Source organism: Schistocerca gregaria, chromosome 1, assembly GCF_023897955.1.
Source record: "Schistocerca gregaria isolate iqSchGreg1 chromosome 1, iqSchGreg1.2, whole genome shotgun sequence".
Lineage (NCBI taxonomy): Eukaryota > Metazoa > Arthropoda > Insecta > Orthoptera > Acrididae > Schistocerca > Schistocerca gregaria.
In genome coordinates, this window is record NC_064920.1 from 658,179,855 (window position 1) to 658,197,196 (window position 17,342).

The 17,342-nt window shown below is 44.9% G+C and overlaps 1 protein-coding gene across 15 annotated transcripts in view; it reads left to right on the forward strand.

Annotated features, from left to right (window-relative positions):
- LOC126361668 (sodium/potassium-transporting ATPase subunit alpha) overlaps positions 1–17,342 on the forward strand; it is a 631,467-nt gene that overhangs the window by 469,829 nt on the left and 144,296 nt on the right. For 6 of the 15 annotated variants that reach the window (XM_050007808.1, XM_050007810.1, XM_050007809.1 and 3 more), the window contains exon 1: positions 51–218. The exons of 1 other annotated variant lie outside the window; for it this stretch is intronic. In XM_050007808.1, the coding sequence (XP_049863765.1) occupies positions 204–218 (15 nt within the window). In that variant the 5' untranslated portion in view covers positions 51–203. Of the gene's footprint in view, positions 1–7; positions 219–17,342 lie in introns of those variants that run through there. 8 more of the 15 variants (XM_050007812.1, XM_050007824.1, XM_050007813.1 and 5 more) reach the window with 5 other exon arrangements.

Genomic DNA, 17,342 nt, shown 5'->3' on the forward strand with positions numbered 1-17,342 from the left:
CGTGACGCAGTGTGACGTCAACGTCGGATAGCTCCCGCTCAATAAAGTGGACTTGTCGCAGGGTCTCAGTTCTCGCCTGGGAGCAGGGCGGTACAGTTCAGTGAGTGCAGCCAGAGAACATCGGACAGACACCTCGGGACGCAGAAGGAGTAAAGTTCTTACGGTAGTGCCTGTGCCCAGCGCCTGGGACAAACAACAGCAACATGCCTGCCGATAAGGTTAGTCGCCATAGCTGCCTAGGAGCAAGGCCTGTGTGATCGTCGGATGTCCTGCAGAACTGCACGTTGGATGCCAGCAGTAAAAAAGTGTTCCGATGCGTATTTGTTCCCTCCCTGCTCTAGACGCTTTGTGTTGCAGTCCAGAATAGCTTCGAATGTAGAGCTAAATATGAGATAATGCTTTTCTGTGTAGCGACGTTATTTTGAGGTTAGCTTCTGCGATGTGTAGTATAACATAGGCAAGAAGTCGGCAGCAGCTCAGCGTTTCCTGCTGCATCAGAGCCAGCTGAGAAGCAAACTACGTTCAACATCCCCAGCTTCAGGCTGGAGTCTTTGATTGTCTTCTTTTAGAAGCCGAGAAGATTTACAGCACTATGGTAAAAGTTCAACATTTCATTGCATTATTAAGTATATCTGTGAACACTTTTACGTAAAACTACTGACGTGAATGGCGGTAAGTTCAGTGTGTCGTGCGATGGGCAAAAAGTTTGTTTTCGTGAGTCTAAAATCTCAGTAGTCTCTTAGATGATATGGCATAGAAGGTACTCTTTGTATCACAGTAAATGTCTTACAGAAGTAGCAGCTTCAAGACGAAGGTGCGCCTGCGAGATGTGTGCCCACTAACATCAGGTACCCTGTTTCAAAAAGTAAAGTACCGCTATTTTTGCGACTTTGCCAAGAGAAAGCGGAATTAAACTGGTTTTCTTCGCCATACAATCGCTCACGACAGCAGTTTCAGTTCTCCGCTGAGAGTATTGTCTTTTCGTTGCATTGCGAATGCGCACATTTCACCGACTGGCGCTCGGTTTATGTCGTGAAGCACCTTGCTGACGCCCTCACGCCGAGAACAGCCGCTAGAGGTCGCGGGTATGTCGAACTGAGAAATATCGATTGCGTTCTGCGCAAGCGCCGCTTCTTGCCTAATAAACAGATCGAACACAGGTGTTTTTTTATTCGTATGATTGCTGTCGAAAATAATGTGACAGAGAAGGAATTCTCGGCGACTTTAACTAGATTGCCAGAAATAATTTCTTGGCATTATGTTACACGGAAAGTTTCTGTAATTATTTCTGTTTGATGTTATAGTACAAGCGGAATGGGAGTACTGGAATACTCGTGAAATGATATGCAGTATATGTCCGGTGAGAATACGCACGTATCGGTCAACAGAATTCGTAGACAGTAGCACGATAAGCGTAAGCGAAAGGATATCTATTGATGAGCTCATTCAACCACTCGAAAAGTCAAAGAACGTAATCTATAAATCAGTAATAAGTGGAGTAGTGTAAGCTCTGAATTAATAGAACAGCACACAACTTCACTCAACGAATACGAAGATTTCCCCTCTAGCTGAGTTACGAAATGAAACTTGCGCAACAGAACGAAATGGTTGAAATAAAGAGAGTGGAAAATTACGGATACATGTATAATCCTTTTATAAACTGTGGTATCTTTATAGCAGGATAGATAAGAGTGGCGGACACGAGAGATCCCTTAACTGTTGTTACCTGTTTTGAGAACTACTGAAGTATCAGAAAGCATTATTTATTTAATGATTCAGTACTCGTATCACTATGTGAAGTTGAAGCATTTTTTTCTCTTCTTGTTCCTTTTGACAATGCCAACTGCAAACTCAGTGAAATTGCTGACTGCCGGAAGATGGTCTAGTTTACAGTATCAGTAAAGTAGCCTCTCCGAAAATTGTTGGAGCGTTCTAAGCGGAGCCAGTGGGTGGCGATTGCTGGCCGGTCCTGACAGACGAGCGGCTGGATTGAACGAGGTCGTGTCGGGAGGGGCAGCGGGCACATCCTGAGGGCGTTACGCCACCTCCCGGCTCTGCCGTGGCGCAACCCAGCAGGGCGCAAGGTCGCCTTCCTGAGAGCATTGTTGGCACCAGTACTGAACTCCGAGTACAAACTTAAGTGCCTCTGATGTGGAGAACGCTTAAAAGAATTGTGTAATTGGATTGAAGAGTTCCTAGATAACAGAACGCAGCATGTCATTCTCAATGGAGAGAAGTCTTCAAAGTAAGGGTGATTTCAGGTGTGCCGCAGGGGAGTGTCGTAGGACCGTTGCTATTCACAATATACATAAATGACCTTGTGGATGACATCGTCAGTTCACTGAGGCTTTTTGCGCATGATGCTGTGGTATATCGAGAGGTTGTAACAATGGAAAATTGTACTGAAATGCAGGAGGATCTGTAGCGAATTGACGCATCGTGCAGGGAATGGCAATTGAATCTCAATGTAGACAAGTATAATGTGCTGCGAATACATAGAAAGATACATCCCTTATCATTTAGCTACAAAATAGCAGGTCAGAAACTGGAAGCAGTTAATTCCATAAATTATCTGAGAGTACGCATTAGGAGTGATTTAAAATGGAATCATCATATAAAGTTGATAGTCGGTAAAGCAGATGCCAGACTGAGATTCATTGGAAGAATCCTAAGGAAATGCAATCCGAAAACAAAGGAAGCAGGTAACAGTACGCTTGTTCGCCCACTGCTTGAATACTGCTCAGCAGTGTGGGATCCGTACAGGTAGGGTTGATAGAAGAGATAGAGAAGATCCAACGGAGAGCAGCACGCTTCGTTAGAGGATCATTTAGTAATCGCGAAAGCGTTACGGAGATGATAGATAAACTCCAGTGGAAGGCTCAGTAGCGCGGTACGGGTTTTTGTTGAAGTTTCGAGACATGCCTTCACCTAGGAGTCAAGCAGTATATTGCTCCCTCCTTCGTATCTCGCGAAGAGACCAAGTGGATAAAATCAGAGAGATTAGAGCCCACACAGAGGCATACCGACAATCCTTCTTTCCACGAACAATACGAGACTGGAATAGAAGGGAGAAATAATAGAGGCACTCAAGGTACCCTCCGCCACCCACCGTCAGGTGGCTTGCGGAGTATGGATGTAGATGTAGATGAAAGAAGCGATGGACGCGTCTTAACGGTTGAAACACTCGTTAATAATACGAAAGGGCAAATTGGTTTCTTACTCAGTTTTTCAGTCTGGCATGCGTACCTTTCATCTGCATACCTGGAATTTCAACTTACGGAGGAGATGAGCTACTATCACGAGTATACATGTTCTCTAATTGTTTTTAGGATATCTTGGCCTGTAGATTGCTATCGTTTACTGACATGTCCCTACATCTTAAGCTTTGGCTATGTACAGGATCTAGGGCCCTAACAAGACAGTATAACTGTTTCTCTTGCCTCCAGCACGCGACAGCCACTGTGCAACACAATGCCTTATTCTTCACTAAAGTTACTCTTGCCTTTCGTTACCTTCGTGACACAGATCCGAAAGTTCACAAAATAGTAAAGAAATAATACACCCGACAGGTGTTCGTTGCATAATTAGCCTTCTGTCGAACAACCTCTCAACTGCACTACACGCCCTTTCCCATTTAGTGATCTTCCAGGGGTAGCCTACAAAAGTCCGCAGCTCGTGGGCGTGCGGTAGCGTTCTCGCTTCCCGCGCCCGGGTTCCGGGGTGCGATTCCCGGCGGGGTTAGGGATTTTCTCTGCCTCGTGATGACTGCGTGTTGTGTGCTGTCCTTAGGTTAGTTAGGTTTAAGTAGTTCTAAGTTCTAGGGGACTGATGACCATAGATGTTAAGTCCCATAGCGCTCAGAGCCATTTGAACCATTTTTTTGTAGCCTACAAAACAATTATTTCCGCATTGCAGTAATTAATTCAAGAATTAATTTCAGCCACTATACCTCCCCGTTACAATGATGAAAATTTAGGATTTAGCAGCCTCGACATTCTACCAACCGCTACAACCTTCTTTAGAACATAGGCCTACCACGGCGGTCAGACTACTCTACGAGCTCATGGCGCAGATATAATTCTTGTCCACCACCGAAAGAATTACAAATAAATAATTAGTGCAGCGTGCTGGCGTTGTAAACTGCCCAGAGATCAAGGAAGTTCTTTATTATCGTGCATTTACAATTTCTCAGTGCAACACGCAATAATCATTCTCAGCTTCACCGGAACTCGAATGGCGGGTAGCGATTGGAATCGCCTCCGTCTCACGGTGCTACATTCCCGAAAGAGAGCTGCAGTGAGTTCTCGACTTGGCGGCACCGACCTTGCACGTTCCACGACTTCGCCAGCGAGCGCCTACGTAGACAAAACATACGTACGGGCGTGCTCCGGGACGTGCACGCAGTCTGCATAGCAGACCTTACATCCTCCAGTTACACCTCTATTGTCTCCGCGCCTGCGCCGTGTCCCCCAACACTCTTTTTGTTTCGGTGTATTTTAAGCAGGCAATCTAACGTACGCAGCCCACTGGACAGAAGTAATAAAAAGATACCAAAATCCGGGTCGAACAGATTTGACATACCTGAACAGTTGGTGGGAAATTAATAATAAGCCTCAAACAGAAGTGAATGATAAGCAAAAATAGGAAGCCAAATTGTACAAGGAAGTTGGCTGAATTAAACATGGTGTCATCTGTGAAACGTCATCGATTTGGGGCTACTCTCTTTTTAGCAGCAAGTGGTTGGGCCTAAGCCTCGAAAAAAATTATTTATCGTGGTGCTCACAAAATCAATATTGCCCATTGCCAATTTATCAGATGGAATGAAATAATAAAAATATTTAATTCCTGAGCAAGAGATGTTGCAGCTGGGTAGAGAACATAAAGTGCGAAGAACGGCACAGTCGATTCTACTGAAATTCATAAACTGAAGCTGCTGCTTCAGTCGACCTCAAAGATCTCATACAACAGATGGGACTTAATGAGATAGAGTGAGCAATCTTTTCCAGTTATAGTTGCAAAGAAGGTTGTAGTTCATATAATCTGGTAATAACAGCAATGCCCAATTACATTTGTGGCTGTACTCTGTACTCACAAGATTGTGATTGTGCTTAATGTGTGTGTAGATACCTCTGTGAAACTGTATATCTAAGCGAACATGTATTCTAGATTCCATTGGATAGATGTTTCGAGAGCTCTCGGCAGAATTGTTTGAGAAGTTCCGGTTTTGGTAGTGTGCAGTAGCGCTGAATGGTTTTCAGATATACAGTAAATTGGCTCGAAATGTCCTATCTGTCGTTAGTAACCACTGCCAATATTGTCAGAAGTTGCTTTCGTGTTTGGTGCTCATCTGTCATTTCGTGAGCTAGAGAGTTGTTAAGCAATCTCCACGGTTTTACTCAAACCTGCACCCCTAAGTTGGCGGTTTATGACAGGTTTGGAATGAGTGGTAGATACCGATAGGTATCACAGCAGTGTTCAACTCTGTCTGAAGAAACGTGTGTTAAAAACAATTTTGTTTCAAACTTAAATTTTTTTTCGGACGCTCTTCTGTCGAGAACACCATTAAGTAATTCGGCCGTCAACCCGGCGAGCCAAACGATGTTGCCGACTGCCCGCTACATCAGCCTCTGAAATTCGATACTGTCAAACTGGACCACGCGATCTGTTCGAAACACACTTTTATTCACAAAATCTTGATTGTCTTTGATTTGACAGTTACCGGATTCGACTCTAATGAATCATCAAAACCAGCATCTTCTAGTCGTGACGACCTAACCTTGACTTTTTTAAGAACAAAGGGGAAGTTGGCTAATTGCAAAATCCACCAAAAACGTCCAAGACATTATTGAATAAATGAGTACTTCGGCCTCCGCCAAACAGGTGACTGAATGGTAGAACAGGCATACCATTAACACAGGACCGAATGCCGATGTCAGTCTTCGCAAACGAAGCCGCTACTTTTCCTCGAAAAAGCCGTTCTGTTGACCTCATGAAGCTGAGTAAAACACGTCCAGTGCTCTCAAAAGGAAAAATCGTTGACAGTAGTAAGATCGAACCCCGGAGCTCCATGTGAGAGAATCACTGACCGTTCAGGTACGAAGGGGCACATTGTGTTTAGCATTCTGAGGTATTTCTTAGGCTGCTATCTCATTAGGGAAATATCACAGGAATGTAAAACATCTCTCAATCATTTACGACTGCAGTTTACACAAATTACGAAAAAGTGAGGAACTGACAGGAAGAGATGTGAACGCTTGCAGACAAGGCATGGCGTCGGCGCTTCTGCTTTGCATGTGTATTTGATTTGCGGCTATTATACTTGTGGACTCGGACATCTGGGCGCGTTTGTGGTGCAGCTGAGGTGAGTTTATCGCCGAGGCACGGTGGCACACCGCGGCCAACGGCTGTGTGGCTCGCGTGCGTGCGAAGGCCGAGGGCGGCCGCACAAGCTTGCGTGCGCCCACGTCTTGCCTTCACGTGACCACCTGTGCGACAGTGTGACCTGTATGTTGCTGGAGATTGGTGTTCCGGACAAAAAAAAACAAAAAGTGGCCCCCTACAAATAAATTCAAGCAGTCGTCGAACTAAAGGTTAACGAGCGTCTTATTTACTCCCGTCGAACGAAGCGTACAGTGGTAGTAGGTTTACGGCAGCAACAGTCAGAAAGCGTCTCTCCAGCCATCGTTGAAAGGTCACAGCTTACATGCTTGCGTTGACACACGACTAATTTCGCACAAGTGCCGAGATCGGAAACTCTTTTTAGATATTCGCACTGCATGGTACACGCCTTTAGGATATTCCATACCTGCTGTACAGTCAATGGTTGAGAAGTTTATGCTTTGGTCTCCTCGCCAAATGGTTCAAATGGCTCTGAGCACTATGAGACTTAACAGCTGTGGTCATCAGTCCCCTAGAACCTAGAACTACGTAAACCTAACTAACCTGAGGACATCACACACATCCATGCCCGAGGCAGGATTCGAACCTGCGACCGTAGCGGTCGCGCGGTTCCAGACTGAAGCGCCTAGAACTGCTGGGCCACACCGGCCGGCTCTTCTCGCCAGCTATCAGTCGACAGTGGCATCATATTTCCACTATCCTTTCCGTCTCTGCCTTCCAGTTTTCATCTGATGTCCCATCAGTTCGTGTCTTCTTCTCATAAGGGTCTTCCATACACTTCTTTCCTTGCTTGTCCATTACAGTAAACCTTGATTTCTTCCTTTACCTGCCCACTTAATTTTTAACAACCTTCTATTGCAGCACATTCCAAATACTCTTCTCTAGGCCAAAAATATCCAACGTCAAAAATACCTTAAGTGCCATTCACATAAGGTACTCTAAAAGCAGAAATAGTTGTTCCCATCTCACTGACTGATACCAATGGAGCTCTGTTTGAATCTTTCCCACTTCATACATTAAGGAAGTCTGTATTTTCCTCTCCATTTTGGCCCCTGCTTTGTTTTATTCCTAGTGAAGTAAGCCGTTACTTAATCCTGAATTTCTTCGAAGTATCCCTTATTTTCGATAGATAACAAGGCAACCCATAATTTACAAACATAGCAGTGAACTGTTGCCGGAGTCTAAAGGATTCTCGTGAACTAATACTGGGAATCAGCAACAGTTGTAACAAGGGAAGGCTGATCCACATACGTATGTCAGGCAGTACCAGGTGCGAAGCCGGGTGTATGAAAGCTAACAAGTTACACAGGCAAACTCTGTAGTGGCTCGCCCACTATGAACAATGCTAGGTCGTTTCCTCGGGATCAAATGGGCAGAATCTGGAGCGGCGCTCGTGGAGCTGCACGGCGTCGCCTAGAGGGCGCTGTAGTCGGTGTGGTAGTGCCAACCTAAGAACTTGTACCTACGCCGAGAAATCGTAGCTATCGGTACCACACGTATCATCCCAAAAATCGCCAACAGATTTCAACTCCAGTAAGTACGATCGTCAATCATATTTGCCTGTAACCATTTTATCATTTGGATTGCAGGAAAGCATGTTATCTTTGTAGGGAAAGTAATTTTGATTCTCCAGATTGTGACAATCTCTGCCTGAAATTGTTCGTCTGAAAAAGAGATTCCTTACGTTTGTTAAAGCTACCGCTCGTGGGCAGTGTTGCTCAGAATCAAAGTTAGCTATTCATAGCAAGTGGGAAAACACATGCTTATTGACTGAGCAACGGCAAGAGTGTGTCGACCGTGATCACTGTACCGTGCATCTCATCGCAGAATCGAGGCATTTGGATATTTCAAATATTATTTACCGAAGGGTCATTTTTCCTGGGTCTACATTTACATCTACATCCATACTCAGCAAGCCACCTGACGGTGTGTGGCGGAGTTGTCCCTTCTATTCCAGTCTCGTATTGTTCGTGGAAAGGATTGTCGGTATGTCTCTATGTGGGCTCTAATCTCTCTGATTTTATCCTCATGGTCTCTTTGCGAGATAAACGTAGGAGGGAGCAGTATTCTGCTTGACTCTTCGGAGAAGGTATGTTCTCAAAACTTTAACAAAAGCCCGTGCCGAGCTGCTGAGCGTCTCTCCTGCAGAGTCTTCCACTGGAGTTAATCTATCATCTCCCAAACGCTTTCGCGATTACTAAACGATCCTTTAACGAAGCGCGCTGCTCTCCGTTGGATCTTCTCTGTCTCTTCTATCAACCCTATCTGGTACGGACGCCACACTGCTGAGCAGTATTCAAGCAGTGGGCGAACAAGCGTACTGTAACCTACTTCCTTTGTTTTCGGATTGCATTTCCTTAGGATTCTTCCAATGAATATCAGTCTGGCATCTGCTTTACCAACGATCAACTTTATATGATCATTCCGTTTTAAGTCACTCCTAATGCGTACTCCCATATAATTTATGGAATTAACTGCTTCCCGTTGCTGACCTGCTATTTTGTAGCTAAATGATAAGGGATGTATCTTTCTATGTATTCGCAGCACATTATACTTGTCTACATTGAGATTCAATTGCCATTCCCTGCACCGTGCGTCAATTCGCTGCAGATCCTCCTGCATTTCAGTACAATTTTCCAACCTCTCGATATACCACAGCATCATCCACAAACAGCCTCAATGAACCTCCGATGTGATCCAGAAGGTCATTTATGTATATTGTGAATAGCAACGGTCCTACGACACTCCCCTGCGGCACACCTGAAAACACTCTTACTTCGAAAGACTTTCTCTCCATTGAGAATGACATGCTGCGTTCTGTTATCTAGGATCTCTTCAATCCAATCACACAATTGGTCTGATAGTCCATGTGCTCTTACTTTGTTCATTAAACGTCTGTGGGGAACTGTATTGAACGCCTTGCGGAAGTCAAGAAACACGGCATCTTCTTGGGAACTCGTGTCTATGGCCCTCTGAGTATCGTGGACGGATAGCGCGACCTCGTTATCTGAGTATATCCGCTGTGTTATATAAAATAATAGCGGTGTGTTAAAATTATTCGCTTAGGGAGGGCTATTTTACCAAGACGCAATCGATCGACAAGGCTTTGGACTCGCGTCACATTGACTCTGCTTCAGACCCTCGTCCAGCCGCACAGATGTAGGTTTCCCGCTATTTACACAAGTAGTCATTTTCGTTGAAGACGTTGTAACTAGCCGTCATTGAGAAACTACGGAAAGGTATCAGCGAGCTCTGTTATAGATGGCACTTGGAGCATGGGTAAGTACAAGTCGCAGCATGCAATGCGTTGGTAGGTGTGATCACTGGTGGTGCCTGCGGGTAGGTGGCAGAGGGGGAGGAACTGGGTCAAGGCCGCCAGATGCGCGCCTGCGCGCTGCTGACCCAGTTGCTCCATGCTGACCGCCACTGGCTGCCAGCTGCCTTACCAGAAGCCGAGCGATGGGCTGGGGAGGGGGGATTGGTGAGGGCGTAGTCTGATTACTGGCTCATGGAACATCACGCCCTTTCCTGGGTCAGGTGATACATGGACTTGCTCTCAAACCGATCGTCGTTCTGACTGTATCTGCGACTTGCCTATAATTTGTTGTCATTTGTGGAAAGAATAAAGCGGAGCTAAACGGTGAAACCTGAGGGTGGCACTTCCAGTGACACCGAAATCGAAAGACGTCGGCTGCGTGGCGGTCCGAGACGTACCTGTTTAAGAGGGGTAGGACGTCAAACGGGCCGACTTGGAGCAGGAGAGGCACCACAGGACATTTTAATTTCCACTGTCTATACTTTTACAAATAAATTCATAAAACTTTGTCAGCATGACCAGTAAGGACTCAGAATTCACACTCATAGCAGAGGAAGTTCGAAAACATAACGCAACCATTTTTTTTACGTGTGAAATTTCATCATTTTTTTCACTTACTAATGGCAGTATTTGTTATTATAGGTACACTTTTCTTCATAAGTAAGAGAGATTCTTCTATGAATTTTGCACAGCATACAAACCATACTTAAAGGTGTATGAAACTCTTGGAGTTTTCCAAATCTATTAAAAACTGTGGTAAAAGTTGAGGTAATAAATTATAAAATTTGTAGTTTTCTATACACGATGTTTAAAATATAACAGTTCATTCGTTTTTCATAAATTAAATAAATTGTAGAGTTTCATACATCTGTGAGTGTGGTATGTACGCTGTGCAAAATTCATCGAAGAATCTTTGTAACTTATGAAGAAAAGTGTACCTATCGCAACAAATGCAGCCATTAGTAAGTGAAAAAGTAATGAAATCTCACACGTAAAAAAATTATTTTCTTATGTTTTCGAACTTTCCTTCTGATGCTGACAAAGTTTTATGATTTTATTTGTCAAAGTATAGACACTGGAAATTAAAATGTCCTGTGATGCCTCTCCTGCTCCAAGTCGGCCCCTTTGGCGTCCCAGTACAACAACGTCTCAGATAAAGGTGCGCACGATAACAGCACCCGTCCACTGCTTGGCCTAAGGTGGTGGTGTCTAGCTTCGGGAGCAGGAGAGCAAAGTCCACGATGAAAAAGAAAGTAGGAGCAGTGTCGGACTTACAGAATCACATCAGACTGAATAATAATCGCTGAAGTACCTTGACATGGTCATAGTAAATTACGAAAGCACATAATTAATGTGGTTGGGCCAGCAGTGGAATAAACGACGTCAACATTGGAGTTAATTGCCTCATTTCCTCCGTCAACACTCTCTGTAAGTAAGAAGCTGAGATATTAGCAACAATAGTTAACATAATTGAAATTTAAAAAGAATAATCGAACTGGTTTCAGGTGATAGTTTCAGAGAAAGAAACTGTATGATACAAATATAAAAGAAGAGAATAAAAGTTGTGTGACATTGAAGATATACAAGAGTATCGACAAAACAGAATAGAAACAGTATAAGCGCGACAACAGGAAGAGTGACAACGTAGTGTTGATTAGCTTCCAGTAACCCACATACGTTCTATTCGGAGCGAGGTGACTAACGTCGATTTTTTTTTTTATTTCTCTTCGAAACGATGTAGCAGTAGAGACTCTACATTGTTTAACGTGTTTCCGAGTTCTCACAAAGTGCCCACTGTACCTACAGAGATACGAAAACGGACAGACGGACGAATTACGGTCCTTTCGACTGAAAGCGTTATGTACTTACAGCCTCAGGTGGGCGACGCTACTTGGGGACAAGCGAACTACTTGTGATGGTATCGCTAGTTCCTCTCAGTTTTCTGCTATTACGTGGCGGAGTCGGAAAACTGAAACTATTAGATGTTTCTGTGTGTTATTATTTGGGGACAGTAACTATTTCATATAACGAAGTAATAAAAGCGCTGTACATACAAATACAAATCCGTGATTTTCTAATAAAGTATTAGTGGCGTGCAGCTCGACACAGTCACGTCGTTTAAATATCTGGCTGGAACGTAGTAAAGCGATATGAAATGGAACGAGCATGTAAGGATTTTTGTAGGGATGGCGAATGGTGGACTTCGGTTTATTGGGAGCATTTTAGGAAAGTGTGTTTCATCTGTAAAGGAGATCGAATATGGGACACTAGCGAGACCTATTCTTGCGTACTGTTCGACTGTACGGGATCCGCGCCAAATCGGATTAAAGGAAGACATCGAAGCAATTCAGAGGCGAACTGCTAGATTTGTTATCGATAAGTTTGAACAATACGCAAGTATTACGGGGATGGTTCGAGGACTCAAATGGGAATCCCTAGAGGGAAGGCGACGTTCTTTTCGAGGAACACACAGCGAAAATCCAGAGAACTAGCATTTGAAGCTGGCTGCAGGACGATTCTGCTGCCACCAACATACATTTCACATAAGGACGAAAAAGAGAAAGTAATGCTCGTACGGAGGCTTATAGACTGTCGTCTTTTCCTCACTCTGCGAGTGGATCCGAAAGGAAAGGGCTGGTAGTGGTACGAGGTACCCTCCGCGACGCAGCGTACGAGGTCGCGGAGTACGTATGTAAAGGTAGATGTTGGGGACCTATTTTATAGAATTATGCTCTAAGTACGATGTGGTGGAGGATGACACAGCTATTCGGTACTAAGGTTGGATTCACTGCAGACGTGAGGTGACAGAAAGACTCGAGCGTAATTCATTTTATGAAATGCGCAGGGGCCAAAACTTGTTTTCGGAGTGCACAAGGCAATAAAACAATTGTTCCTAATTCTTGCGTGGCTAGTGTAGATTTCGTGCCGTCTTTGTTGGCGAAAAATTACACACGCGCATGGACGTACATATGCACATCGTCTTCCTGTTTAATGATTCCGTGTACGGTAGCCGCTCATTCCCTATAATATCAAAAGTATCCGGACACCTGGCTGAAAATGACATAAAAGTTCGTGGCGCCCTCCGTCGGTAAAGCAAAATTCAATATGGTGTTCGCCCACCCTTAGCCTTGATGACAGCTACCACTCTCGCAGGCATACGTTCAGTCAGGTGCTGGAAGGTTTCTTGGGAAATGGCAGCCCATTCTTCACTGAGTAATGCATTGAGGAGAGGAATCGATGTCGGTCGGTGAGGCCTGGCACGAAGTGGGCGTTCCAAACATCCCAAAGGTGTTCTATAAGATTCAAGTCAGGACTCGGTGCCGGCCAGTCCATTACAGGGATGTAATCTTCGTGTAACCACTTCGCCACAGGCCGTGCATTATGAACAGATGCTCTATCGTGTTGAAAGTTGCAATCGCCATCCCCGAACTGCTCTGCAACAGTGGGAAGCAAGATGGTGCGTAAAACATCAACTTAGGCCTGTGCTGTGATAGTGCCACGCAAAACAACAAGGGGAGCAAGCCCCCTCCATGAAAAACACGACCACACCGTAACACTGCCGCCTCCGAATTTTACTGCTGGCACTACATACACTGGCAGATGACGTTCACCGGGCGTTCGCCATTCCCACACCCTGCCATCGGATCGCCGCATTGTAGACCCTGATTCTTCACCCCACACAACGTTTTTCCACTGTTCAATCGCCCAATGTTTACGCTCCTTACACCAAGGCAGGGGTCGTTTGGCATTTACCGGCTTGATGGGTGGCTTATGAGCAGCCGCTGGACCATGAAATCCAAGTATTCTCAGCTCCCGCCTAACTCTCATAGTACTTCCAATGGATCCTCATGCAGTTTGGAATTCCTGTGTGATGGTCTAGATAGATGTCTGCCTATTACACATCTCCGTCAGTCAAGAGACGAGGTCAGTCTGTACGCTTTTGTGCTGTACGTGTCCCTTCTCGTTTCCACTTCACTATCACATCGGAAACAGTGGACCTAGCGATGTTTAGCAGTGTGAAAAATCTCGCTTACATAGGTATAACAGAAGTGACACCCAATCACTCGACCACGTTCGAAGTCCGTGAGTTTTGCGGAGTGCCCCATTCTGCTCTCTCACGATGTCTAATGACTACTGAAGTCGCTGGCAATAGGTGGCAGCACACTGTAGTATCCGGGTGGTTTTGATCACATGGTGTATGTCACGCGAAACATCACCATAGCCTCCGTTCTCAGATACGCAGGCGCTCAGAGAATAAACATTAGACCTTCCAGAAGACGTGCAATTATCATTCTTCGGTGCAAGGAATGGTAATAGGGATACTTCAATTTAGTATTGGAAAATAATGATTATATGGGTTTCCGTAAAGGGGCTTCCGCCTACATTACTTTCTGATCGTGCGCGATGCATCTGCACAGCGACTCCTGCGATCAGGCGCTTTTAGTTGTCTGCTTTAAAGCATAGATAAGGCCCGCTTTCTTCGGTGGGCGGTCAGTGCGTCAGATTGCGCTGCGGATGACCCGGGTTCAGTTCCCGATACTGCCATGTATTTGCCATCGGTGGCAGGACTGGGAGAGTGCGCGTTTAATATCACAAGGTGGGGAGCTGCTTGAGTGAGATGGCGATCGGAAGGTCGGAGAGCTGACAAAGTTTGCAAGTACCGTGTGCTGACCACACACGTCTCCATGACGTCATTGTTAGAGGACGCCACGGCAGCCAGTCAATACTGCGTGGTCGCCAACACCAGAGTTCGATAGTTAAAAGCAAATAACAGCTGCTATGTGCAATCTCAACGAATAGCGGCAGTTCATCCAGCTTTCCATTTGGTGTAATCCCAGTTGGATCTACAAGCTAATAAGCAACATAGCAACACGAAAATATGATGACCACTGGTTAGCAAGAAAGTGTGGCGGTTTTTCCATCAGTAGTGCATGATCTCTGTCGTGCACAGTTCAGAAATAAACGTTGATGAGAAGTTTTTTATATTACTGAAAGCGTCAGAAACACAAATATACCCTCTTAACCTTTCATTTACAACCGCCACTGGAAACCGAGCCACAGTTCCGTCCTCAAAGAATATTTTATCAAGGTAGAAGTCAAATTCAGAAGGCATTAATTGGGTTTTCAGCTCACGCGCTTAATTTCACCATCAAGAAATTTCACACTGAAAGAAAGAAGAGACTGGACAATAATTTTGCGGTTCAAGTTTTTCTCGTTTTCTGCCACTGAACTGCACAACTTTTGTGCTTCAGGGATACTGCCCACGTCACTTTACCATATTTCGATGGTTCGAAAAGTTCTAGACAAGTTATCCAGTCGCCTTCCGGTTTACGACATGTACTGGACACAGAAGACAAAATGTTCTTGTGTTGACCCTAGCGGAGGAAACCCAGGGTGTGAAGAGACACAGGAATTCTCGTTCGTGTATGCCTACGTAAGACCACATTAAATAAGGCTGCTTTGTTGGTTGAAAGTTATGTACTCCTCGTCTGAAGAGTGGATGACACAGCCTCCCCTGCGAATCGAAGTAAAATAAAGGGTGTTACTAGGGGTGTAACGAGTTACGCAACTAGCCACGTAAACTGATTTTGTTTGTTCGATGTTCGAGCAATACTGCAAAACAGAAAGTCGATGAACGCATCATCTGCAGTTCAAAACTTCCAGCCTGTACAGCAGAGAACTGTAGGGTTTCTGACGATGCCCAACAGGTATAAATATTGCTATAAGAACGGTGATTTTCTACTGTCGAAGTGCTCCATTTTGCTAAGGCATAGCGATCTGTTTGCAGAACTTACAGTGCTTTCGAGTGCAGTTGCAGGCACTGGAAAGTACGCAGCTGGCAGTGAGCTTTCCTGTTAGTGGTGAATATGAATACAGTGGACGGAGGCAGCCGAGAAGGCGGGCTGGTCAGCGGCTTGGCGCCGCAGCGCCCGCACGTGCCAGCGCGCCGCGCGGTGACGTAACCACTTGGCACGGAGCACCTGCCGATGTGGCCGCCTGGGGCGCTGGCGGCGCGCGTGCTTTGACGGTTATACATCCGTGTTTACCAACTACTCCACGGCTTACGGCCAGCTGAAGGGCACGACTATACACTCGCTATTCCTTGCATTGGTCCCCGTAGTAGCCATCGGAACGTTTAGAAATCAACTAGACGCAAAGACTGCCAAATTGCAATGTACACTGCTTGAAAAGTAGGTCTGGCTCCTTGTAGTGGAAGAATTTGGCAGGTCAGGAGAGCGTCTGGTCACCAGCCTCTGCGCTAATGGCGTCGTTTAGATCACACATCTCCACAGTCTTTCATTTCACAAGTGTTGATGGTGTGTCGTCCATCTTGTAAGCACGTTAAAGCTCGTGAGACCATTTGGGGCGATTTTTAGGTGGTGCTCGTTGTCATCAACATTGTGGAAACAACACAGTACTTTACATACACCCATTATTGTCATTTACACGAAAAGAAAATGCACGTCAGACGCAAAATACATATGTAGTAAAGAAAGGGCCGCAGTGTACTACCAAGCGAAACGTACGCACTTCCCCTCACCGGTTTCATTCACATTGACGGATGTATAGGGCACGACTAAGACTTCAACAAATGTCATCAGAAAGATGCAATTCTCAAGCGTTATCGAGGAATTCGAGTTTAAAATTGTAGGCGCATTCATATAATTGGTATGGTCGCCAGTATTCAGAGGCAGCAGCCGAGTGAAAATAAATAAGTAACTAAAATAAATAATAAAAAATAAATAAAAAGTGAATAAGCGCTTAGTTTCATAAGCAAGAAATCTCTGGATCGAATGACTCTGCTAATACATTTTCTTTATTCTCACGTAATTATTATAACATATTTGTTATGACTGTCAGAACAGTATTTAATGATTCGTTTTATTATTTTCATAATATCTATCCAGAAAAAAGGAGAACGAATTTCGTAGAAGACTGAAGATAAAAAAAGGGCATGCGAAACACTTCATTCAAATCAGAATAGTTACTTTATTTATAATATTGCATTTGCATGCGACACAAGGATAATGCGTAACACATAGGGTATTCCACAAATTAGGATAGTGACCGTATAAATATAAAAAATATAATAATTTTGCAATACAAAACACATTAATAGTATCCGAATACGGCTATGATGGGAACCTATATCCAAAAGTTTAGAAAACATTTAGTTTTTCTGGGCTTAATGGTTGATTTGGGGGGGGGGGGGGGGAGCAAACAACAAGGTCATCGGGCCGATCGGATTAGGGAAAGATAGGGAAGGAAGTCGACCGTGCCCTTTCAAAGGAACCATCCCGGCATTTACCTGAAGCGGTTTAAGAAAATCACGGAAAACCTAAATCAGAATGGCCAGATACTGATTCGAACCGTTGTCCTCCCGAATGCAAGTCCAGTGTGCTTTAAGCCGGCCAGAGTGGCCGTGCGGTTCTAGAGGCTGCAGTCTGGAACCGAGCGACCGCTGCGGTCGCAGGTTCGAATCCTGCCTCGGGCATGGATGTGTGTGATGTCCTTAGGTTAGTTAGGTTTAATTAGTTCTAAGTTCTAGGGGACTGATGACCTCAGAGGTTAAGTCGCATAGTGCTCAGAGCCATTTGAACCATTTTTGAACCAGTGTGCTTTAACC